This window comes from Phaethon aethereus (assembly GCF_964289735.1).
Source record: "Phaethon aethereus genome assembly, chromosome: 2".
NCBI lineage: Eukaryota > Metazoa > Chordata > Aves > Phaethontiformes > Phaethontidae > Phaethon > Phaethon aethereus.
The window spans coordinates 58,418,107-58,445,465 of NC_138582.1; the positions used below are offsets into that span (position 1 = coordinate 58,418,107).

The 27,359-nt window shown below is 42.1% G+C and overlaps 1 protein-coding gene across 1 annotated transcript in view; it reads right to left on the reverse strand.

Moving 5' to 3' along the window:
- Window positions 1-26,127, reverse strand: part of PPP4R1 (protein phosphatase 4 regulatory subunit 1) — a gene marked incomplete at both ends in the record, with an annotated part of 72,208 nt that extends 46,081 nt beyond the window's left edge. The window contains 2 exons of the mRNA XM_082014525.1: window positions 8,989-9,124; window positions 26,043-26,127. Coding sequence (XP_081870651.1) covers window positions 8,989-9,124; window positions 26,043-26,127 — 221 coding nt within the window. The remainder of the gene's footprint in view (window positions 1-8,988; window positions 9,125-26,042) is intronic.
- Between the last annotated feature and the right edge of the window lie 1,232 nt (window positions 26,128-27,359).

Consider the following 27,359-nt stretch of genomic DNA (forward strand, 5'->3'; position numbering starts at 1 on the left):
TAAATGTGACATTAAAAGTGTCCCTTTGGTTTACAAGGATAAGGGAAACCAGCCACGACGATAAAAAATAGTAATCATCTGCTAAGTGGGCAAACAGGAGCTGAATGTTAGGCAGTCAGTGTCAGCCTTCCATCCTCAACTCTGAATTCCCTAACTTGTGTTGCCTTGCTTTGTATGGAACAAGAACAGTTTTAAACAGAATTATGAACTTATTTCACAAACAAAAGCATGAACACTCAAGCTGAAGATTTCCATTCTGATGCTGACATTTAGAAGCTAAACTTCATTCGTATATGCTGTGAAAATAAAATGTACTAGCCCATGTGTGCCTGTGACGTACATGAAGCAAAGCAGAAAATAAAGCATTAAGAAAATATTAAACAAGTCAGAATCAACTCAGTTACTACTTCTAATGCATCAGAAATTTGTCTAAGGATTAGCTTGTCAGTGACAAGATATAGTCAAATTTGGCTTTCTGCCCTCCAAGGTTCTGTTGCAGCCTATGTTACAAAGCCATACCCATCAGTTACTTAGAAAGCCCTAAACATTATGTTTTTAAACAACACAGCTGGCAATGTGTTGCAATCAACCTTTCTCCTCAAGGTGAGCCTGCAATGGCATAACTCTCTTTTTTCACCCTTTTAGACAGTGTGGGTTGGACATTAGTTCAGAGAGCTAGCAAGATTATCCCAACAGTGGAATGGGCCAAGGAACAGTGTCCAACACACGCTAGCTCTTGTGCTGCCCTGGAGCAATTTATCAAAATGCTGAAGCAGCAAGGATCAAGTGCCAGGTATTTCTAGAACAGACTGACAGAAACAGCATTAGGATGTAGCCCAGATATAAGCACTGTTGACAAACAGCAGTGCTGTAGACAAGAGCAGAAGCATAGCTAAACTTGATCATGTTCACTACAAACGGTGAACATAAGCGATGGTCACAAACTGGTACAGAAACAGATGGTTTCATTCCTAGTCTATGGGGAAAACTTGAGAACTTCACAATTCCATGCAACTGGAGAAATGCAGTAGGTTGTCTTGTATTCCCAAAGCTAAGCAGACATTTCCATTTTCTCAAACTGAAAATCAATTATTTAAATGTTTCACATTGGCCACTTGCAAAACTGTATGAAAACCATTTGCCTTTAACAAATTTCCTCTCCCACACTCTTTTCAGCTTGGTAAAAGTGCAACATCACTCAGCAGAGATCTTGATAGGCAGTTGGAAGTTCAGCTATCAAAGTCCTAATGGAGGGAAACAGACTATGTGACACACTAACCTAGAAGCAGAGTTGACTTGGTCTTTTAAAGGGCTGGACACCTCTGAAAAGAGAAGAGGAACAGATGAAGCATATTTCATAAACCAGCCTGCCTGGATGCATGTGTCTCCTATATATGAAATGTAATCCTGGAAAGCGAGAGACAAGTCAACTGACCTACTGAGTTGGCCTCAGCAAGTAAGGAACCACAATAAACAGTACTACATCCCATCTGGCTCCTGGGGACTACGGAACAGCCCTCTACTATGCTGGGATTTTGAGAAGACTGTCATCTCCTCACAGAGCTTTTTTAGCAGTATCCTGAACTGTGGTGGTGGAATCCCACAGTAAGTCTTTGTTAGTTCCTGTGAGTTGGACAGATGGCTATGCAGAAGTAGTCACCCTGTAAGCTGAAGGCCACAAACCTTCTGCTCAAGAGGTGGAGATGGAAACACAAATCCTAACCTGAAGTAGATATGACTTATTTATCAAATCCACTCCAAGATAGGAAAGGACATTCAACTTCTTCCCTGGACTAAAGGTAGATGATGGTCCCTACCTGCATCCAGGTGGTATTTCCCTCTTTGGCTTGTAAAGGAATCAATGCATCTACTTTTAGGTTTAGCAGATTCCGGTAAAAAGCATTACAACAAAAGGCAACAGGGCAAGCTAAGCTCACTTTAGAAAACCTAACTGGGTAGGCATCTAGTAATGACAGGGCAATCTCTTAACTCCATCCAGTGTTCAGAGAGATGATGTCCATACATGTCCTCCAAACATTATGGGCTCTGACCTAGTTCTGCCACTACCCCCAACAATCTGTCAAAATTCTTCTTGTGCCTCCAAGGCACAAACAGAGGACACAAAGCTAAACCTAGCTCGCATTTGCCACAGTCTGAGAGCTAGCATGTAGGCAACTAATGTGGAATGACTTGAGCCCTCCAAGGTCACACTTCAACATGCTCCACTTACTGAAGAGTACAGTAAGCAAGGGTCCCTTGTGCCCTGTCTGGCAGTCTGATCTTCCATCTCATGCAAGCATTGGTGGTAGAGCTACAAAATCTTACAACAGAGGACTACCATGAACTATCAATCCATAGTAGCATAACATCAGGCAAGCAGTAGCTTGCCCAGCAACTTGCCAGGTGAGTACCAGGTGAGCATTTGTGAAATTGTAACAGAGCTCTGAAGGACAACCTGTCTGGTCTAGACACAAACAAAACAAAAACAGGCAGACATGCTTCATGCTCAAGAGGCAAGGAGATACCTCCTGTGACAGGGAAAAAGAAGAGGAACAGGTTTCCTCTTGGGATAATGGCAATATGTGCCCATAAACTGCATTCTGACAAGGAATCAGACTCCTTCAAGTACGTATGTGACAGAAATGACTCCACCATTATTAATGATGAAAATATAAGTTATTTCAATGGCATATGTTCTGTTACCATACATTACTCCTGGTTATCAGGGCATGATTTGGGACTAGGATTAATGGTTTCTTGCCATTTCCCCTCTGCTACTGGCTTGGGTTTGTGCAGTGCTTGTCTCTAATGAGATATCAAGCTCCAGTAAGAACATCTACCTTTACACGTCCTCAGTGCCAGCAGAATTGTCTTTGCTGCAACAATTAATAAAAGTCACATCTTCTGACCCATTCAGTCAGATCTTGTACCTGATTCCTCCAGGTCCAAAGAGACTTTTGTTAGCTGCTCTGGCAAATGAAGCTTCAAATCAATAAACCTATAGCTGTGAATTCTCAAAGAAAATTATTTATTCACCATATGTGTCTTTGGTATACGACTGCCACCTAAGCAGCAATGCATCCATTTATCCATTAAAAAGCTTACAGGCCAAACCATAGGTCAAAGGGTTGAGTGTAGGATGCAGTACAAGCACTTCAGCTATTAAGTGCAGAAGTAGAGGATAACTAGCTGTCCTGGTTTCAGCCAGGGTAGAGTTAATTTTCTTCATAGAAGCTAGCGTGAGGCTATGTTTTGAATTTGGGATGAGAAAATGTTGATAAGGTGCTGATGTTTTGAGTTGTTGCTAAGTAGTCAAGGACAGTCCAGCTTCTCGTGCTGGCCTGCAGCGAGCAGGCTGGGGGTGCACGGGAAGCTGGGAGGGGACACAGCTGGGACAGCTGACCAAAGAGATATTCCCTACCATATAACGTCATGCTCAGTATATAAAGCTGGGACGAAGAAGAAGGAAGGGGTGGAGGGACGTTCGGAGTTATGGCGTCTGTCTTCCCAAGAAACCATTACGTGTGACGGAGCCCTGCTTCCCGGGAGATGGCTGAACACCTGCCTGCCCATGGGCAGTAGTGAATGAATTCTTTGTCTTGCTTTGCTTACGTGCGTGGCTTTTGCTTTACTTATTAAACTGTCTTTATCTCAAACCATGAGTTTCCTCACTTTTACTCTTCCGATTCTCTCCCCCGTCCCACCGTGGGGGAGTGAGTGAGCGGCTGCGTGGGGCTTAGTTGCCAGCTGGGGCTAAACCGCAACATTAGCAAAGTTCAAGTTTTCATGAGCATGCATGGGGAGAGCTTGTCCAATAGTAGAAAAACTGACAGTTAGGATACTGATAGTAGGCGCACTTCACTGCAGTTAGCAGCAGGACAAAATGGGGACAGATTACAAACACCCTGCCTTTATGTCCACATGCAAGGAACAGATATTTTGAAGACTCTGCATGCACAGACATAATTAGGATTTGCGACAATATACTCTGAGAAGAGCTATAAATATCTTTGCTTGGCTCATTCAAACTCCTTTTATACACTCCTTTCACCTTATTTGGAATCAATACTGGGAGTTCTAAGTGGTATAATTACTGTGTACCAATCACCATCATTAGCCCTTTAATAAATGTCTCCTATGGAGTTTAAATTAGTTCATCTGCACAAGGACTGCATTTGGCTAGTAAGCATATGTTAAAAGAAAAAACAAAGCAAAAGAGAGAAAGAGAAGGAAAGAAGATAATTTTTTCTTTGCCCATTTTTGCAGAACTTCTAAATCAAGATTTCATGACGTTTCGTGTTTAAGTGACTATCGAGCTTAGCTAGGTGCCGTTCTCCTCAAACAATCTCAAAAGATATTCTGAATAAACTCCCAATTTCAAAATCAACATCTTTGCACCCTTCTTAAGAAGAAAGGCTAAATACACAGAGGTGCATTCAGTATTGTTGAAGTAATTAAGACTTAGTGCTTTGAGAAAATTCTGTCCTTTGATAGTTCAGCTTACATCATTTTAATGTACACTCACAAGGTAAACTTTGGCAATCTATATAGTGAAAGTTAAACTTAAGTAATTTATTTGGTATGCCCCATTTGCAAATTTGTATGCAGGAAACATGTGTTTTGAGCTTTATTTCATTTTTACCGAATTTTATTCTTTGACATACAGTGCACTTGCAAACACTGAAACGTGAAAACAGAGCAAAGGAGAGTTAAAGATTAGGAGAGATAACCTCATTTATCCTAAAATGATGAGAAGTGTCCTAGTCAAAATGAATGCCATTATAGTTCTACCTGCATGGCTTTGGTATGAGTTTGGCATTTCTTTATTGGCAGTACTCAACATTAATACCCCAAAAAAGAGCAAGTTTACACTGGGTTAGGCTGCACAAACAGAAGGAAAGTGAGCGGGGAGAAAAAAAACCTGTAGTATAATCAAATTCTCAATTAACTTGTTGGTTATAATCTGATCATACGTAAATGAAAATAAGGAAAGGTCATTTCTTATACTTAAGGAAGGTCTTGATAAGATTCTCAACATCCCACTAAACACACTGTATTAGAGAGGTTTTTGATGTGCATTACAGCAGGGGATGAAAACAGCATTATTCTGTTTTAGTGGGGGTACTTTCTGCAGGCAAGTCCTAGTTTTTAAATCCACAGCAAAATTACATTCTTGACTCTGCAAAAGCGAGTGGAGAACTGGAAAGGCTTATGGTATATCCCCAATACATCTAAAAATTTATCGTTATCCTTAATTCCTTGTAAAGAAATTGATTTCTCAGTTCTTGAAACAGAACATATATTCTAAAAACTTCTAGACTATTTTCCAGAATTACAGACATGTAAAACCAAGGTTTATATTGTGACTGTTGGAATCGGGAACCAGATAACCACATTAAAATAATTCACTACCATACATGGTACAGCCTCCTTCCTGATGCCAATCTCTCTTCCATCTAGAGTCTAGAAAGCAAGAAGGCTACCTTCTACTGACCATATCAGAAACCACGTCTGTGCCATGAAGCCAGAGAAGCGTATCTTTTAACCAAAAAAAAAAAAGACAAATTACCCAGAATGCTTTAGGCCAAATCCTCACCTACAGTGTAGACAGCAAATGTGATACTAATAAGTTCTATGTGAGTACAAACACCTATGCTTAATCCCTCCTTGAGATCCAATATATCCTCAGTTACTGCTGAGTGCTGCTCTGAGTATTTTGAGTTAAACTGTTTTTTAAAAAAAACTATGTTGAAAGACATCATGTATTCTCCCAAGGGAAAAGCAAAGAAGTACTGCAGAACACAAAGAACTATGGCAAGAGAATAGCTTAAAAATGTCTACATTGATATGTAGATACAGTCTTGATATCCAAGGTTGATCATACTGATGAATGAGAGTCTGCTGCCAAAATCTGCTTTGGTTTGAAGAGAAAGGGCAACAGCAATTACGCAAAAAGTAGGCTGATCAAAAGGAAGGGTCTGTTGTTCCAGAACTGCCTCACTGTTCCAACAGATCTATTGGTGAGTGTTGTATACCTCTGAGCCTTTTTAATGAAGAATGGAAGCAAGTTAATGGCAATAAAGCTCAGGAAAACCCACAAAAGATTTTTAAAGTGCAAAGAGACAAAAGCTATACTCCAATATGCAGCAGCAATTGGTTTTTACAGCAAATAACAAAAGGGAATCCTCATCCACGCATGCATGCACACACACCACTGCTACCTGATACAAGGCAAGGAGACCTTGTGTTTCAGGGTAATGGTCTTGGCGTTCTGCTCAGCATCTACTCATGCTGCAATATGATACTGGACTATTAAGGCATATGCTAGAGATGCTTCTCAAATACAGTCTGGAGGCTGCCTCTTCATTTATAAAACCATACAAGAGGGGTTATTTATTTTAATATTTGTCAGGTTCCCTTCCGTTCTCATAGACTAAGACAAACATCTGTGGTGCTGAGCAGCAACTCTCAAAACAGTGAGGACAGAGACCATAACATGCCAAAAATTGTCACACAGCAACTCCATTTTCTCAGTTCATCTTGTCAAAAATCATATATATTTAAATGAAGAAGCAACTCCTATTTGCAAGTTCCAAGTCCAACCTGCTAAAATTTCTTAGGTTGCAGACATAGATCCATTTCCATCTCAGAGCAACTGGCTTTGGCCTTCAGACACCAGCTGAGAAATTAGGAGCACTCAAGGAATCCACTCAAAGGAGACTAGGCTTTTGTAGTAATTGTTACAAAGCACTTCAATCATTCCATATAGTCACACACTGCAAATATGATACGTATGAAGATAGCTAACCAGATAGAAAGTTATAATCAATTCAAAGAGAAATAATACTTAACATGAAATTGAAATATTTTTAAAAAAAAAAAAAAAAACCACCCCACACTAAGAGCAAATTCATCCATTTAAAGAAAAAAAAAAAGTAATTTACCCTAATTTATCCAGGCTCAATTATTATGTTTCAAGGGTTTGGACATCCGTAATTGGAAGGTTCCACACAAATGCAGGTTCAAGGTCACAGAAACAGCCAAAATATTATTAACTCAATCATAATATAAAATAATATTAAACTACACTGAAATAATTGGATGTGATTATACCATACTATGAGAGATAAATTAAATTACATTTAAGTTGTTTATTCTTATCTTTTCCCTATGAAATGCTCCAGTTCATCTGTCTAGCAAAAATCTCTCCAATTATTCCTGAGACTGACTAATGCCGAATCATCATAAACTGCTTGCAATAGTTACTCACTATCCCTTACAGTGATATAACTGCTACTCACAGTCATAGCATATGATAGCCGTTAGTGATATTTTCTGTATTTTCTTATGCTACATAACACAGTAGGCCTACAAAGAGAGCTAGGATTAAACAACATGCTTATGCTGGGGGGGGGTGGGGGGGTAGTGTCGCAGTGCGGCTCAAACAAGCAAACACAGAAGAAAACCCAGGGAAAACTATAGTTACTCCACCCATCTTCCCCTGCAGAAAAGCATGGGCAAGCACAGAATGCATCAAGCTGGAAAGCATCATTAAAAAAATTTCAAGCTTATGCATGCCCCACAGCCCATGCAATCCATACTGAGAGAATCAGAGAGACAGTTTTTTCTTAAATGTGCAAGTAAAATAATAGGACCACTATTCTTGTTTAAAATGCAAGTCACACAACTTGATTTCTGAGCTCGCTTTCCTCCCTACTGGCCTTTATTACGTAACTGTCACCTCTAGCCCTAAAGGCTCCTCTTCCCTCCCTCCCCATGAAAAGTCAAGCACACAAAAACTCTCTCCTTGTTGGCAAATTGATGATTTCATATAGAATTGTAAAATACCACAAACTTTGTACTTCAGGAAAACAAAACACTTTAAAAATCAGCATTTCAGAACTAACTTATGCATACAGATTTATGCAGGTTGTAGTAAGAGAAACCATTCTAGAATTGTTACTTTCAGTTCAATCAGTATGAAAACCTTCCAAACGAGGGATGTTCATACATGTAGTATGGACATGTAAGGATATTTTAAGTATACTTCACATGATTCAAGTTAAGCACAGGGCTAAATCCTTACAGAACTCAGGCCACAAAAAACAAAACAGAGGCTAATCTACGGGGTGGTTGATCATAGACTTCCGCATACTACTGAATTAAGAATTCAACATAAAAGCAAACATGCTTTATTAAAGATTTACTTGGAGCGCAAACTAAACTATGTTAAAATAAGCCATCAGAATCTTGTGATCTTCTAACTGTTTGCAGTTACAATTAAAACAAATGCTCATTTTGCATTTCTCCATTCCATTGCAGAGTGTCTGTATACAGGGGATGGGGGGGGGGGGCTGTCTGAAGTATGCTACAGTATCTGTACTTTTAAATGAACAACTAGCTCAGTGGCATTACAGAAATAAAAAGGGGAAAATGCAGATCACAGTATTAAGTGGATAAGACAAGACTTTCTTTTCAGCAGCTTTTCATCTTCAATAACCAGGAGCAGCAATACTCAAACTGTAAACTATGGATGCAGATAACATTTTTTGGGTTCCTCTGGCAATCTACAGTGCTGTTCACTATCCTCTCCTGACCATTCATGAAGTATTTTCTTAAAGTCACTTTCCACACAGAGTTATGGATACAGTTTACTATTATCTTTTAGTGTCAAAAGGAATGCTAGCATCCAAACAAAACCTAAAAGGATGTGGTCCAATTAATGAGAAAGTTCAAGTAGTTCTGAACTACAGTTGCTTAAAGGTAAGCAAATGTTTTTCTGTTATCATTAATATTTTGCTCTCTGTAAGTAGGAGTATCAGCAAACAGAAGGAGGAGTGGAAACTGAAGAATTTTGTAAAGTTGTTGGTTTTGTTTTTGGTTTTTTTTTTCAATTATTTGTATTTCATGCAAATTAACTTTGGTCAGATTTGAATCAGGTGAATAGCTTGCATACCATTAGCCAGACAGGACATTTAAAAAGCATACCTGTTAAATATGTTCTCACTTGCAGCGTACTTGTCCAGTCTTCCCAAAGGCGTCAACATTTCATCTTGTGAGACAAAGTCCAGGGCTGAAGGTATAATAATCACATCAGACTCTGAGCTGTAGTCATCCACACCAACTATCAGAGACACCAGAAATATTCCTTATAATCACAGTAGTTTAACACTAAAATGATGTCTGTTGTTGGTCTGAAATACAGAAGTCTAGGCAAGGTCCCATTGACAAAATATTTACTAAATGCACTACATCATCCCCCCTAGCTTTCCCCAATCCCCATGAAGCATTTTCTATACAAGAGGGATTGATTACGTATAAATTGGACTAAATAGATTTTGAGTAATTTTCTCTAAATTCCCAAATATGATGTTTCACTAAACATCCAAGGTTCAGATTTTTAGCTGACAAACAATATTTTTATACCTTATGTTTTTATTAAGCAAATGACTTTTAGCTAATTCTAAAGTCAGCTTTTTGAAGGCACATAGACTAAAATCGTAACGGCAATTAGCCCAGAGATAAATACTTAATACAATATCATCATCTAACAGAACAAAATTTTTTTAGAGAATAAAAATCTAAATTAAGCATGTTAAAAAGTTCAGATGTGTGTGGCTACACCCCATTACCAATTAAAATAGGCACAATTCACCTATCGCTTAAATACTAGACAGCACATCAATAGGGAGCTTCATATAAACAGATACCTTTATCAACATGGAACCACAATGAAATGGAAAAGGGGTCCATCCCTGCTCTGCAGACCAGCTTGAAGAACTAGGATCTGAACTACCATGTTTTCTGGCTTCCATATGCCCCCTAAACTGCTTGAAAACTCAGTCCCATAACAAATATCTTAGCCTGCAAATGCAATCACTTATTTGCTAGTACTGCAAATGCAATCACTTATTTGCAAGAACTATCCCAGGTCATGTGCTTTACTCCTGAAAATACAACACTACAGTACACTACAACTATTCTTCAGTCTAGCCAGTCTTCAGACACTCTTTCTCTGAAAAGCCTTTTGAAAACTGGCAAATGGAGATGGAGAGAAGACAAAGACAGATCTACAAGTCCAATAACAATTTTCAAAAAGTGAACTCTATAGAGGCAAAAATAAAAGATTATTGTCCTCTTACCTTCCATATAATTATACTGTGTTATGTAAATTGGTTATCAGACATTGTATCATTACCTTCAATATTCAGAATACACAAGCAGCTACCATTTTCTGAACACCTTCCTTAACATATTTCAAATGTCAAAAGATTTAACATCAAATTCTCCATATGAGTAATGTTTTTAGGCCTAAACTGAGTTAATGGCAGCCCTTTACCGACAAACTAATTCTCACATTTTCTAGGTAGAGAATCAATAGACATTGTTTAATTGGTAATAAAAGCCCATCCCTAGAGGAGGGGATCTGCAGTTGCTGATAGGACGTAAAATCCTTGCCAGAAATCAAATTAAGAAGTAATGGGAAAAGAGCAAGGGTATACGAACAATCTATGAGACAGGCACAACGAAGAAAGTACGCTAGAAGCTGTGAGACAAAGAAGATGGAAAAGCAATCTGGGGAGAGACACTAGTGCTCTTGGACATGCCTAAAGTAGAGGATAACAAACTGCAGGGGGAGGAAGGGAAGTCCCAAAACACACACACACACAAAAAAAAAGGACAGCTGCAGAAAGTTATTGCAACACAAAGGGAAAGAAACTTAGCAATCCTAGGTTTACACAACTGTTTGTTTGAACCTGTGTTTGGTCTGGGTTTGCAGGTTTGGTTGGGGTTTTTTTTGGTTTGTTTTGGTTTTTTGCAAGAATCAGTTTTATTTTCACAGGAAAGGTGGGGGAAGGTAAAAATGCACTCATAATGCAAGTTAGGATTTTATGCCAGGTTAAGTTAACAAGGAACAGGCTACATCCTTGGGTAGGCTCATAGGCCTTTAATTCAACCCATTGATCCAACTAAAACCAGAGTTTTTCCTGTGTTTATAATTATGCCATCCACCTTTCTCACACAGACTAGTCTTTCTAGACTAGACTATATCAGTTGAAGGGACCTACACTGATCATCTAGTCCAACTGCCTGAACCAATACAGGGCTGACCAAAAGCTCAAGCAAATTATTAAGGGCATTGTACAGATGCCTCTCAAACACTGACAGGCCTGGGGCATCGACCACCTCTATAGGAAGCCTGTTCCAGTGTCTGACCATCTTCTTGGTAAAGAAATGCTTCCTAATGTGCAGCCTACACCTCCTCTGATGGACACAACTGCGAACCATTCCCACGTGTCCTATCGCTGGATCCCAGGGAGAAGAGATCAGCACCTCCCTCTCCATGTACCCTCCTTAGGAAGCCAAGGAGAGCAGTGAGGTTGCCCCTTTTCTCCAAACGAGACAAATCCAAAGTCCTCAGCTGCTCCTCAGTGGAGCTCCTCATAGAACATTTTACTGTATGCAAGCTCCTATTCTTGGAAGGCTGACTCAAGACATACTCGGAAGCAACAAACACATTCTGCAGCATCCACACATGAAGTAAGTTACACAGACACTCCTCAATCCAGGAAATGAACTGCATAAATTTTTTTTTTTTTGTATCATTATAACTGCACCCTTCACTAGGGAGCTAAACCACTGAACCCAGATCGATTTCTAAACTACAGAACTTAAATTCATACACTTAAGTTGTGACATGAACAACTGGGAAGAAAAAAAAAAATCACTTTAATATTCAGTGAAATTAATTCTGACAGGGTCCTATTTTCCTATTTTAAAGTCCGTTGCTCACACTATACATTTAGAAGCATAAACTGAAGAATCTATGTCAAAATACCAACAAAATTATTGTCACCAATATAATTATTTTTATTTAGCTATCAAATGCATGAATAAAATAAATAAATGCTGACCTTTATATCAACGACCACTAGTTTTACTTCCTCCACTTCTCTCCTCTGAACTTCAATATTATGTTCAATGTTCTTCTCTTTCCCCTCTACATTTATTCTCCCATGATACACCTACAGTGAGTGGTCCAATGTAGATGCCATCTTAGATGGTGCAGAGCATGGCAGCTGCACACTCTACATGTTTTCACATATAAAACATTGTATTGCATTTGTGTGGCAAGGTTTTGGTAGTGGGGGGGCTACAGGGGTGGCTTCTGTGAGAAGCTGCTAGAAGCTTCCCCTGTGTCCAATAGAGCCAATGCCAGCCAGCTCCAAGACAGACCCACTGCTGGCCAAGGTCGAGCCCACCAGCGATGGTGGTAGTGCCTCTGGGAGAACAGAGTTAAGAAAGGGGGGAAAAAACCAGCACGCAGCAATCACAGCCGGAGAGAGGAGTGAGAATGTGAGAGAAACAACTCTGCAGACACCCAGGTCAGTGAAGAAGGAGGGGGAGAAGGTGCTCCAGGCGCCAGAGCAGAGATTCCCCTGCAGCCCCTGGTGAGGCCAGCTGTCTCCCTGCAGCCCATGGAGCTCCATGCTGGAGCAGATCTCCACCTGCAGCCCAGGGAGGACCCCACACCAGAGCAGGTGGATACCTGAAGGAGGCTGTGATGCTGGAGGAGGCTCCTGGCGGGACCTGTGGCTCTGTGGAAAGAGGAGCCCAGGCTGGAGCAGGGTTGCTGGCAGGACTTGTGACCCTGAGGGGTACCCAACTGGAGCAGTCTGTTCCTGAAGGACTGCACCCTGTGGAAGGGACCCAGGCTGGAGCAGTTCGTGGGAAAGACTCACGTTGGGGAAGTTCATGGAGGGCTGTCTCCTGTGGGAGGGATCCCACGCTGGAGGAGGGGAAGTGTGTGTGGAGTCCTCCCCCTGAGGAGGAAGGAGCAACACAGATAACGTGTGACAAATTGACCACAGCTCCCATTCCTCATCCCCCTGTGCCTCTAGGGGGAGAAAGGGAGTGAATCAGGAGTGAAGTTGAGCCTGGGAAGAAGGGATGGGTATGGGGAAGGTGTTTTAAGATTTGGTTTTAGCTTTCATTATTCTACACTGATTTGATTGGTAATAAATTAAACTAATTTTCCCAAGTCGAGTTTGTTTTGCCCATGATGGTAATTGGTGAGGGATGTCCTTGTCCTTATCTTGACCCAAGAGCCTTTCATTACATTTTTTCTCTCCCCTGTCCAGCTGAGGAGAGGAGCAATAGAGCAGCTTTGATGGGCACCTAGCATCCAGCCAGGGTCAACCCACGACAAACATGCACCAAAATTGACTACCTCTGATGCCTCTGATTTTAATGAACTGAAAGTTATGATGATTTTTGCCTCGCAAAACCAGTTAAGTCAACAAAACTGCTAAATCCACTCTATAGCTGTTGTAAATATCAATACCAAAAATACGAGCAGCTGCTTACAATCTGTCTGATGCCTTCTACTAGTTCAAAGAGAAAGTGCGGTGTGGGGATTTGACTCCACTGTGTGTGTGCACTGTAAAATTAAGTTTAGCACTACATTGGGCTTGATGTGCCTCTGCTACTGATGCTGAGCAACACTTATTATTTAAATCCAGTATCTCAGCTCATAGTCACAAAAGAGATCGCTCAAAACGGCAGCATCCTGATAAATACAACACTAACACCAATGGGGAAAAGAGGGGTGATATATCAATCGGTGAATGAACAGTTTATAGTTCTTTCAAAGTACTGTTACAGTTATCTTGCATATTAATTTTTGCTTTCATCATCAAGACAGCAATCCAAGTGAAGAGAGGCATCAACCTGGTAGAATTCCCATTCTAACAAAGCCCCTCAAGTGGATGTTTGTCTTCAACTTGCCCCAAATATGATTTGTCAACATTCTAGCCACTCCTCATCTAAAATGCATAAGGAGCATACTTTGCATTATTCAATAAACCAAGTCACTTTGATATTTCCTACACTTGGAAGATTATTCCAAAAAAAGCTATCAAAATGGCTGTTAACTGAATATTGCCTCCTCACTGACCTGTTGTATGGCACAAGCCAAGTAACTCCTCTCTCTACCTTCATTTTCCTGTCCAATCATTTGTTTGACTGTTGTTTATAGAAGTTGTTGTCTGGTTTAACCCAGCAGGCAGCTAGACACCACACAGCCCTTCACTCACTTCCCACCCAATGGGCTGGGGGAAGAGAATCAGGAAAAAAAAAGTAAAATTCATAGGCTGAGATAAAGACAGTCTAATAGGACAGAAAAGGAAGGGGTAATAATCATAGTGATAAAAGGATATACAAAATAAGTGATATACAATGCAATTGCTCACCACCCACCGACTGATCCCAACAGTTGCCAGTTCCCAAGCAGCAGCCCCCCCAGCCAACTCCCCCAGTTTATATACTGAGCATGATGTCATATAATATGGAATATCCCTTTCGCCAGTTTGGGTCAGCTGTCCTGGCTGTGCCCCCTCCCATCTTCCCATGTGCCCCCAGCCTACTTGCTGGCCAGCCAGCATGAGAAGCTGAACAGTCCTTGACTATTTAGCAACAATTGAAAACATCAGTATGTTATCAACATTACTTTCATCCCAAATCCAAAACACAGCACTATACCAGCTATCAGGAAGAAAATTAACTCTGTCCCAGCTGAAACCAGGACAGTTGTTCATGCTTGTCTATCTATTTGCATCTGGTCCATACTGTACCAAGAATATATTAACACTCCCTGCTTTAAGTTCTCCTGTTTCCCTTAAGTTCTCCTCTGTTTTATGGCAAGGATACAACAATTGCCACAATTATTAACTAACGTGGACCATGCAGCAACCTTCCCGAGACAGACCGTTTAGAGGTGCTTAGTCAACCATTGACAAGCTTGGCTGAGCATACAACAAAACAGAAGTCCATTTAAAACCCAGTCCCCTATGAAACCATAGTCCATAGGCCAATTTTCAAGTGAGTTGATTTTTCTACTACATATCTCATCATCATAGTATCTTTCACAAAGATCTTGATCATATTGTGTCTTTTACAGACAGGTGCACAAGATCATGTTCAAAAAAATAATTACTATTTTTCTTTTAATTAATAATGCATGAACTCTGCCATGGACTGTTCAGCAGCAAGCTCTACACATATTCTTTTTGTTCTTCTGTATCCACTATGGGGTCCATGGCAGAAACACACCCTCCCTCGTTTTGGCATGGGAACTCAGTAACAAGACCACAGGTATTTTAAAAATCTTCATTTCTCAAAGCTGAGCAACAAACAATTTTAAAGATTCAAGATTTCCAATTACTATTAGTTCCCACATTTTATCTTCTGCACTCCCAAAGATCTATTAAGAAGTCTCTATGGCAGTTGCTACAGATATACCTAGTAAAATGGACTAATTTTTATTCAGCTGTAGTACAGGCTATTTGCTATGGTCTACAGCAATTGTTACCATAAGCGTGTTCAGGTTAATACAGTACTTACATGCATAACGGACTTAGTTCTGCTGTTCAAGCAAGTAATTTTTCTGTTTAACCCTAAAGCAAAAATAGTAGTCCTACAGGCCCAAACATTTGATATCATAACCACAAAACAATAGCAGCAAGTTTTGTTCTAAGTCACCATCCTTTATGCTATGAAAGAATAAATTCACCTTACATTTGGATTTCTGCACAATACAAGTAGTGTTCTGAGCCCTTCAATACTGAAAATCATAGAATCATTAGAGCTGGAAAAGACTTCTAAGATCATCAAGTCCAACCATCAACCCAACACCACCATGCCCACTAAACCATGTCCAGGAGTGCCATGTCCACACATTTTTTGAACACTTCCAGTGATGGTGACTCCACCACCTCTCTGGGCAGCCTGTTCCAATGCTTGACTACTCTTTCAGTAAAGAATTTTTTCCTAATATCTAATTTAAACCTCCCTTGGTGCAACTTGAGACCATTTCCTCTCATCCTATTGCTAGTTACTTGGGAGAAGAGACCAACACCCACCTCACTACAGCCTTTCCATCTTATTTTATATAAGAAGTATATCATATATATATAAGATGTATCTTATCATATAAGTATCATCTCATATGTGTCATGATCTACATATAAGTATCATAAGTAGTATATATCATATTTATATAAGTATCATTTTGCATCATGATGCTCTACAAAGAGAAATCCACTCAGCATGAGCATAGAAGCTAAACATCTCTGTCCACGGTTAGGAACTTATTACTCTTACCCTTTCATACTACACTATATTCAAGCTCCGGTTCTGCAGTTGCATCACAGACCAAAGCATCAGTCACGCTATTTCAACTTCATTTGCTAACACAAATTTACTGCACTGCTTCAGTAACATTAATCAAGAGCTATTGCGATGACAGTTACACAATATTACGAAATGCATTTGTAATGCCGAGCTCCACCATCTTGCCTGCCAGATCCAGGTATCACTCAGCAAGGCTTACCTCATTAGCCCCTATGTAGCACTTTCATAGCGGAGCTTGCTAACACCTTGAAGCACAGACAGAGCAAACCCTTTAAAATACAGCTTCAGTACAGGCTTGGAGGGGAGCGGGGGGAAGCATTTAGCAGATGAAAGACAGACACACGAATCAAAATCGGCAGCTATTTACATACACTACTTACACAAGTATAGCACAGCAGATTTAAAAGACCCACTAGACTAAACATAACAGATTAAGAGAATATTTTCATTTAGCAAAGGCCTTCAAAAAAAGATACAGTTATCAAGCATGCCAAAGGAGTTGCATTTCTCATCAAGCATCAGAGGAAACAAGGGACAATGCAAAATTCTTTAAGCAACAAGGACAGGTGTTGCTACAGACCAGCCTGTCCTTGCAAGGCATACACAAGCAGCACTGAGAATCCTGGTTTGTTCTGAAACAAAGGAATAGTTCTATCTCATATTGCTCACTCGTCACTTATTTGCACAACGTGCAATGTACCTTCTACCAGTTAACGGTTTGACCTGCAACAAAAGCTGGTCCAGAGGAAATAGAAACAAAGAAAGGGACATCCAAGCTACCAGTTAAAACAATCAACAGTTTATATTTTATCCACCGATTTCCTGCTGGGAGCATGTCACGCCCATCACCATGGTACTCAAGTCCCCTGCTATTTATGTCCATACCTTTTACACCTTCCAAACAACTGCATACAATTAAGAATCGTGCCATGAGGCTGGAGTGAAGCAAAAGTCAACTAGTGTGAGGAAGAAGTTCCTCTAAGGTACTTTTTTCTCCTCTACAAGTTCCTTACAGTCGAAGAAAGGTATCCACCCTCTCTCTGCAGAGCACTGCTGCTTGTGGGGTTTTTGATGGCCTCCATGACAGACTGAGAATTTTGTAGCACTGAAAAGAGAATTCTACTTCCATCTTCAGCGAAGATGTTCCCCCTGGTCCCACCATGAAATTGCATTGCATTTGCATGGCAAGGTTCTGGTAGTGGGGGTGCTACAGGGGTGGCTTCTGTGAGAAGGGGAAGCTTCTAGCAGCCATGTCAGAAAGGGCCAATGCCAGCCGGCTCCAGGACAGACCTGCTGCTGGCCAAGGCCGAGCCCATCAGCAATGGTGGTAGTGCCTCTGGGAGAACAGAGTTAAGAAAGGGGGAAAAAACCAGCACGCAGCAATCACAGCCGGAGAGAGGAGTGAGAATATGTGAGAGAAACAGCCCTGCAGACTGTTCAGTTCAGTGAAGAAGGAGGAGCAGGAGGAGCTCCAGGTGCAGGAGCAGAGATTCTCCTGCAGCCCCTGGTGAAGACTACGGTGAGGCCGGCTGTCCCCCTGCAGCCCATGGAGCTCCACACTGGAGCAGATCTTCACCTGCAGCCTGTGGACAACCTCAGGGTAGAGCAGGTAGATGTGCCTGAAGGAGGCTGTGACCCTGTGGGAAGCCCACACTGGAGCAGGGTTGCTGGCAGGACTTGCGATACCACGCGGCGACCCACACTGGAGTGGTCTGTTCCTGAAGGACGGCACCCTGTGGAAGGGACCCAGGCTGGAGCAGTTTGTGAAGAACTGCAGCCTGTGGGAAGGACTGACATTAAAGAAGTTCGTGGAGTGCTGTCTCCCATGGGAGGGACCCCACGCTAGAGCAGGGGGAAGTGTGTGACAAGTCCTTCCCCGAGGAGGAAGGAACAGCAGAGACAATGTGTGATGAACTGACCACAACCCCCATTCCTCATCCGCCTGCACCGCTCAGGGGGAGGAGGTAGAGAAAATTGGGAGTGAAGTTGAGTCCAGGAAGAAGGAAGGGGTGAGGGAAGGTGTTTTAAGATTTGGTTTTAGTTCTCATTACCCTAGTCTGTTTTGACTGGCAATATTTCCCCAAGTCAAGTCTGTTTTGCCCATGACAGTAATTGCTGACTGATTGCTCCCTGTCCTTATCCTGACCCACACTCTTCTCATTATACTCTCTCCTCTGTCCAGCTGAGGAAGGGAATGATAAAGCAGGCTTTGGTGGGCACCTGGCATCTAGACAAGGTCAACCCACCACACAGGACATATGCATGCACTGGATGTGGGGCCATGCTCAAGTTCTGCCCCTAACTGGCTATCTGGTAAACACAAAAAACCATGAATTTCAAATTATGCTTTAACCTTGGACTAACTGGAAGGGAGAGGATTATGAAGAAAGGAGCTGAAGCTCAAATGCTCCAAAGGCTTGTGCTAGCTTGCAATGCTGATGTGACACCAAGAGTTAAAACACTAACCCAACTGCTCCACCTGAATGAAGTGTTGCTCCACTGTGCAGTTACTTCGTCTAGTTCAGTCACGGTAACTGAAATACACTTACTTGGGCTAAACACTGCAGAGAAGGCAAGTTCTGTGACTAGTACGTCCATAATCTATAAAACATGGCTTTGCAACATAAATCACCTTGAACTTCCTAACCGTACCTCTCCTTTCCCTACTTAAACCCCAGACAACATTCATGAGATGTTGTTTAACAGTAGTCAAAACTCTTGGTGGGATAAGTCTTCATGTTTCCTGAGCATTCAAAGGCAGAAATTCTTTCTGCAACTCTCCACACTTTTCTTCCTTCTGCAACTCCCCACAATTTTCCTGCTTGCCCTCAGTAGAAAGTATAAAACTGGTCTATGGGAGAAGATTGAGCAGTACAGAATGCAGTGGAGTCACTCTTAGAAAAAGAACAGCCATGGGTGTTAATTTCAGTGTTATTTAAACAGAGTTTCCTCTAAAAAAACATACGTAGAAGCAAACTTGTACAAGCAGGTATCCCTACAGACTAATCAAGATATTCCTTCTGCAGGCTAGAGAGGAAGGAAAAGGTGGTCTCTCTTCCATTCAAATATTTGGGAACTGTTCAGGCACTATGGCAACAAGACAAAAAATACTTAATCAGACTTGTTTATTGGAGAAAACAGCTCCAACAGTCTGCATTAGAGCTCATACAGAATGACACTTTTACGCATTAATATATTTAGCTTTTACAGAAATTGTATCCCAGAATAATGCATATTTACTGTACTATTTGCCTTTCATTTTTCTTTGTCTTAAAAATAGCAAAAAAGCACCACCAAACCAATACTCTCAACTCTCAGTGCAGTTGTTCTGCTGTTGCAAATGAACACCTTCACAAACATATGTTGATACTTCATTCAGCCTATACACTGGACAGGATTTTAACACCCTACTGCCAGAAAGAACCGCGGTGTCCCACCCAAACCAAGAAAAAGCCACATTAATTTTTCTTATGCTATACTTTCTAAAGCAGAGAGAGAAGCCCTGATGTTCTGGGTTCCTTTAGCTGTCCCTGCTTCGCTCTTCCAAAGATGGAACCGTTACTCCAGCTCTCAAAGCAGAAGCTATCCTTTCATCCAGTTCTACTACTGTTATAAGCCATCTCTTGCAGCTACTACTCTTACAATGAAAACTTCCTGCCCACACAGAGGGAAAGTCTCAGCAGCAAGAGACACCCACAGGAGAGGCATTTTACCTTCAGCGCACTGCAGTCTGCCACCTCCACAACAGGTCATCAGTCAGAAACAACTGCACGAACACCAAGGTTTCACTCCATTTTTAAGATTTTGAAAATTTCCATCTCTTTCCTAACTCATTCACACCTTCCCCTTTTTGTTTTTTTCCTCCAAGTGGGAGAAAAAGGGAGAAGGAGAATACCTGAAGCCCTAGGAGATAGATCAGAAGACAAAATTAAAAAAAAAAAAAAAAAAAAAATTTGGAGCTGACAACTTTAATTGAGGATTCCTGCCAGAGACAGGAACATAAAAATGTGGCTGGTGAAAAGCACATTTCCCATCAGAAATTTTCAGCCTTGAAGCTGAAAGCCTAGAAAATTACCTCTTCTTCAATCCTCTGGTATGTGTAATGGAGAAAATGTGCAGCATGAGGAAGGTTCATTAGCCTGTATTAAATCAAGCACAACCCTTTCTCACATCATCTCCTTCTCGCTAGGATCCTAAGAGATTGCTCAAGAAAAAGACACTAACCATTACTCACCTGAGACCACTAAAATCAGAACCCTGTGGGGACACAGCCATTCACCTGAGTCTCCCAGTTTGTATAAGGGTCAATCACCCCATTAAAAGACAAAGAAATTAAATGAAGAGTCTGGAGAATTAAAACCTGATCTCCAGGGGAAATGACAGATTTAACAAGTATGCTTCATTAGCATTAAAAACAGGTTATTAGATTCCCAAAGGAACAAAATCTCAGTCACAGCAGAGAACTGAAACAGAAAGTCTGCCATTAATTTGTTATTATTTTTTGCAACACAGACATTAAAGATTGCAGAGTACTGAAATGCCAACCCAGTAACTCAAACTGTCTCAGCACTCTTTCACCAGAGCTAAGACTCTGATGAGACCAAAAGGTCAGTACTGCAACATGGCATATGAATGTTACATTGGAAATTTAGCTGTACTCAAAGTTGGAATTAAGTCCAAGAAGTGACCTGACTTGTAGTCTATACGTAACAACTAACAGCATAGCAAAATTTGCTAATTCTTGTTCTGCGGTAAAGGAACAAAGAAACCACAATACAAAAGCTTCTGATATTACTATGTACAGCTGCGGGAAAGGTAAGGTGAATTTTAACACATTGAATGCAAGTTATCCCAGCATAATTCACTGCAAGGCAGTACAAACTACAACACAGCATGCAAGGCAGTACAAACTACAACACAGCATCAAGCTTTGATTGTGATTTGACACCACAGGGAAAACAAACAAACAAAAAAATGCCAACCTTCTGACTTTAAGTATAATGAACAAAGAAAAAAACTTCAAAGAAAAAAATTAAATTGAAATTAGCTTCTATTTGGGAAGAGACTGTGTGCTACCCTAAATCCAGAAGAGTAATTTAATTAAAAGTATTCAACCAACACAAGCTCACTGCTAATGCCAGAGGATTTGCTCTTCACCTGGAACAAGAACATATCATCAAAGATAAACCATCTTTTGACACCTGCAGATGCACAAAGAGTATTTTCTTTAGCTCAGCTAAATAACTGGTTCACTCACAGTTGAGAAGCATGCTAGGAGGAAAGGCTAGAAAGACCTGTCCTCCCTTTCCAATCAATGAAAAAGAACTCAATACTAAAACCAGAGGTGTATCAGATTATAGCAACTATATATTTTTTAAATCCTTAGAACTGTTTAATCCACTAGTAAAATCTAACCAGTAACACTAGATTTCCCAGTTATAAAAACCTTATTGTTAAATTTTAAATCTATCTTACTGTTAAACTCTTATGCTAAGGAAAACAAGTTTACATACAGGCATGTGTGTATATATATAGAGAGCGAGCTGTAAAAACTCATTTAACAGTTCTAAACTACAACTGTCTAAACTATCCTTAGATATTAAAATACCATTTTCTGCGGTTTTAGTTAAAACATCTGAACACGTAAGTGTACAGAAAAAGGTAACTATCACTCACCATTTTTCAACATGATAAAAGGTAAAGCTTCAGAATACAAATTTTAAGCTACATAACCACCAAAGCATGTATACAGTACTTGCAACTGTCAAAAGCTGTATGTAAATGCAGCTGCCAGTTATCAATAATAAACATTTTTTCAAAAAACACCAATGCAAAGCAATATTAAAACCAGTTATTAGATCAAAATTTCTTTTCTTTCATGATGCAATTCACAATTAAAATCCCCAGTTAAATAAAGCTACCCTCTTTCACAATCTGATTTCTAATTACAGATGGCTCTATTTTTCAGAATACACATCCTGCACACATCAGTGGACAGACTGAAAGAAGTCAGCATCATGGTACATTTGATTGCATTTATCTGTACTGATCAGTTCAATCTTCAGAAACATCCGGGGGGGAAGGAGGTGTGGAACACAAACTATCTAGGAAGAGTCATAAGGAACATTTTACTTATCATCAAAACTATACAGTTCTACAATCCCCCATGTTTGCTTTTCAACCATTTCTGTTGCTTATTTTCTTTTCTGTTCTATACTTAGTTTATACAGTTATGTTATTCTATTTTGATTTTGTATGCACAAAACAAAGATTTGAACAAAAGCCAAATTTCCCCCAACTTCTTTTCGTATACTGTGCAAGATTTTAGACAAAAGATCAAGGAAGCCAACAGTCCAAGTAGCATTAGGGCTAACTGTCCAGCTGACACTGAACTGCTACCTCAATTTTGCCACCTTATAGCAGACAGATGGGATAGGGAGTCTTCTTCAGGCTTCCACTTTGAATTTTCACCCTGTTGCCTTTAGGGTGGAGCTTTTTTGCCTCAATGGATGTCATGCAAGGATTCTTGTTAGGTTCACCTTCACACAGATGACATGCAATGATATGTTACCTTTTTGGGGTCAATAACAAAGTTGCCTTTCACAATAGAACTTACATTTAGGAAATTTTTTTTTTTTTATAACCTTCTGTATGTTCAGCCAGGATACATTAATTGATTTTTTTTTTTTTTTAACACTTCAAACTACCAAACAAGGAAAAGACACTGGCTGAATATGGGAGAACCAGAATTTCTTTAATTATTATCATAGCCTCTGACATCAGGGAGCTACCTCTACAGAAGCAAAATATTAGCTAAAATTGAAGTACTGAAATACCACATGCCAAGCTACGTTACTACTTAAAGCAATCATCTGTGTAATGTATCATCAGGTGTAAAGTATGCATTCACCTTGGAGGGGGGGGGGGGGAATCAGAGCTTTCCAGTGGTTACCAAGCAACCAAGAGCAGAAAATAATAAGAAGCTTTCAAAATAGAAATGCAAACCAAAGCTGCAATTAATTATTTAAAGTCAATCCAGATGGTTTATCAACCACTCTCTAAAAGCATTTCTTATAAAGCTCTTGTTTAATCTCTGACCTCTTAAACAAATAAAAAAAAGGCAATTTTTAAATAGGTGTCTTCCACAGCATATATTCTGAAGGTCTCCCACGGCTCCAAAAGAAGATTTACTACTCTGTTGAAATCTAGTAATGTTTCATTTAACCTAAATATTTATCAAATTCTCTTTGGGAAAAGGTAAACTTTCTTTTACAGGCAACTATTAAAACAGTACTCCAAAGATATAATAATTTACTGTTTTATATTTCAGGTTAATTAGCATCCAGTGAGTTGGCACAATAAATGAGGGAAAGCACAAATTGTACAGTTGTTGACTGAACTCCAACTTTCCAGTAAAATACTTAATTCCAGAGACCTTAAAGACAACGATCATAAAATAGCTGTTCTTAACTCTGCACATTTAAAGATAAGATGCTTGGTTCATTACTTTTATCAGCAACTGCACATTGTTGTTTGCTTGACTCCAGGACTTTCTCCTACTGCTTTAAAACATGACCAATAAAAGCTATCTATTAGTCACCTTAATGATTCTTTCTAATACAATAAAAGTACAAAAGAAAATTAAAATGGTTAATCACATTGTAAATTATCATTATTAAAAACAACCCACATTTTTGTGATTCAGAATCAAACCTAGACTCACTGATGAGTTACAACAGAACACCTAGTCCAGCAAATGGTCCTAAGCCATATGCCTCATCAGACATCAAGCTTCAGATGTCCAATCCAGATCTGTACACATGCATCTAGTCTTAATCAGTCCTGGCTCCTCCAGTGTACCTCACAAATGTTTTGCTATTACTTGATACCAGATCAATTAAAAGCCCAAAGATTTATTAAAAGCTAGATAGTTCACTTCTCAAAATAGCCAAACAATTGATCCCATCTCAGTCTTCTCTTATAATTCATATTATTTGATATTTACCTAATTTCTCCTCCTAAATTACACCACCAGGACTACAGGTATGCCCGCACGTCGCTTTCCTTGTTTGTCCTTAAATATAGCTTAGCACATCCAATAGCAAGACCATGGCTGGCAGAATCACACATGCATAAAAGCTGCCAGCACTTCCAGTTTCCCCAGAATTGCATTACTACTTCAGGAACACACCTCTAACTCAGTGTCCAACTCAACCGCTCGAAAGAGCTATAAATATTTGAAATATTTACCAGAGAGGCAGTGTAGGGCGGGGTTCGGGCTTGGCACAGCCAGGCAAAAATTGGAGCGTTTTGTCTTTTTTTGACACGTCTATTTCCTATTTGCAACCATGAAATGTAATCCCAAACAACACATCAATTAGGAACGCTTTCATAAATTGTGTAAGACCTGTTGTACACGGGTACAAAACATGGTTATTTCAAAGAAATACCACAGCACAAGAAACAGTGCTTTTGACTAGATATGTACAGTCTCCCTGGTCTGTACTATTTTTCTTTAGCTCAAACCCACCTCACAAGACAATAAAATGTAACACCATAAAAGACATTGTGTGATTGAACTATGTCCAGACAGCACATACCGATTCAAACAGATTCCTGTTTTTTTTCTCTTAAAACAATACACATAACTACTGAGCTATTAGCTTTTATCTACTTCCATCAAAACCTCAGTAATTTTTAATGAGGTTTCAACTTTTTAGATTTCTATGGCTCCTACCTTCAGTATGCTCTCATCTGGATTGAGTCATACCTCCACACATATATTACGCTTTTAAAGACAAGACCATAACATTCAAATCATCACCAAACCCACGGGTTCAGAATTCTCTCTCCAATGACTGCACACATATCTTACTTTAATTCCTGTCAAGAAAAATCACAATCTAAGTGCAAATTTAAGAACACACTTTTTTTTAAAAGTGTGTTAGTCCTTTTGTAATCACACAAAGTTTTCAAACAGCTATGCTATCAATCTGAATTTCAAGCAAGCAGAATTGAAAAAAAAAAGCCTTAGAGAAAGGCTACCTCTTTGTGCAAGGTGACACATGGTAAAAGCCTTTTAAACATCAGATCACAAACTGAAAAAGATGTAAAACGTTTACAGTTAAGCTCTGACAAGTTAAAATAACACTCCCCTAAAAATGTAAGACATAAAATGAAAGCTTTTTCTCCTGCAACGTAGTCCTGGTGAGCGGATTGCTGTGCAGACTGCACATCAGACAAAATACCTTCAGACAGCGACAAGGGTCTGCATGCCCACGGCAGACTGCGAGGCAGACGCCTGCGTTACCAGCTGCCTCCGCCTCCATTTTCACTTTCCGCCCAAAATTTATCCTCCTCTTGCTTCCAGGAAGCTCCCTCGATACTGACATTACCAACAGACACCTTCTCACCTGAGTAACATTTTACAGTCTGCCCAGCCAGGCTTCATACCCCTGAGTCAGTAATTTTGCACCACCGCCACATTCTGCAATTTGCACCCTGACATTAACTCTTTTCCACACATCTCTCCAGCGGGGTCAGGAAGAGGGGGCCTGAGGCGGGGAAGGAGGGAGTGGGACACAAAAAAAACCCACAAAGCCATACATATATAGAGAAAGATAGAGATAGAGATATAAAAGGAACGAGCAACCCACACTCTGCAGCCTCCGACCCGGCAGGTTCCTCCTCCCTGGAGGCATCCCCCCGTGCCCGGGCCATGAGGGGACGACTCCCCTCGGCGGCCCGCAGCCTGCCACACCTCCCAGCAGGGCGGCCTCCCGCCCGCCCGCGGTGGCCGTTAACGGAACCCCCGGCCCCCTGCGCGCGCGCGCCCCGCCGTCCCAACGCACCCCGCTGCGCGCCGCCGCCGCTGCTCCCCCGCGGGAAAGCCCGGCGGAGCCCGGCCTGCCCCACACGCGCCCGGGTGCGTGTCATATACACAGTAAAGCGCGGAGCATGGCCTCCTCCTCCTCCCCCCGCCTCCCACAATGCACTGTGGGCTCTCCCCTCTGAAGCCACTTCCTCGCCCGAAAGCCGTTCCGCGCCGCCGCCCCCCGGCCCCACTCACATCCGTCGATCTCCTCCTGCAGGTCCTCCTGGAGCAGCGACAGATCTGCGGGAGACACACCATGTACCAACGCGCCCGGCCTGCCGCCCCCCCGCCACGCGTGACCCGGCCCGCCCGCGGAGTCCCCGTGCCCCCCCCCCCCCGCCGCCGCCGCTGCTACGGGGTTCTGCAGGCTGCGCCCCACTGCCTCCCGCCCCGACGCCGCAGCCCCCCGTGCTCCGAGCCGGACAGCGGCGGGAAGCGCTCCCGCAAGCCGGGGCGGGGGAGAGGAGGGGGGAAGAGGAGGGCTGGCGCCTCACCGGGGAGGCGGCGTGTGCGGAAAGGGGGAGGGGGGGGGCGCTACCTACCCGCCATCTTGCTGCAGCCCCCGTGGGGCGCTGGGCTACATTTAACCCGCGGCCGAGCGGCGAAGGGGGAAGGCGGCGGTTCTGGGCGGCGGGAGGGGACAGGCCCAGCGCGGTCCAGGCCCTGGGCCCGGCGGCGTCTCCCCGCGTCCCCGGGAGAGTCGCGCAGGGAGGGCGGAGGGAGCGGGCGGGCGGAGGAAGGCGGGAGGAGGGGTCTGGGCCGGACACGCTGCCCCCGCCTCCGCCCGGTGGAACCGCGCTGGCTCCCTCGCACAGGCGGACGCGCCTCCCCGCCCCTTGCTTTGACTCATGCCCGGCCCGGTCCGGTCCGGTCCTGCCCGCGGGCGGCGGGGCCACTGGCCCCGGCCCGCTCACCTGGCCTCGCCGCTCCCCCGACCTCGCCGCCATCTCAGGGCTCGGGCTCCTCCTGCAGGGAGGGCGGTGGGGACGAGGCAAGGCCCCACCGCGCTCCCGGCCCTGCCCTGCCCTGCCAGGCCCCGTTTTGGGTGTTGTGAGGTCAGCTGGAGAGATGGGCCCCCGCGGGGTGGCGGCGCCACGATGGTCCTCCTCACCCTGGGCTGCGTGGGGTCGCTTCTAGAGGAGAGGGGTCTCGGCCAGGCAGCGGGGCCGCAGAATGCCCTGCTTCGGGCGTGGTGGGGTCACCTAGAGAGAAGGGTCCCTGGAGAGGTGGCCGTGCCCACGAGCACCCTTCCTGTGTGAACGGCCGAGTTTCAGCAGCTGGGAACCTGTGGCTT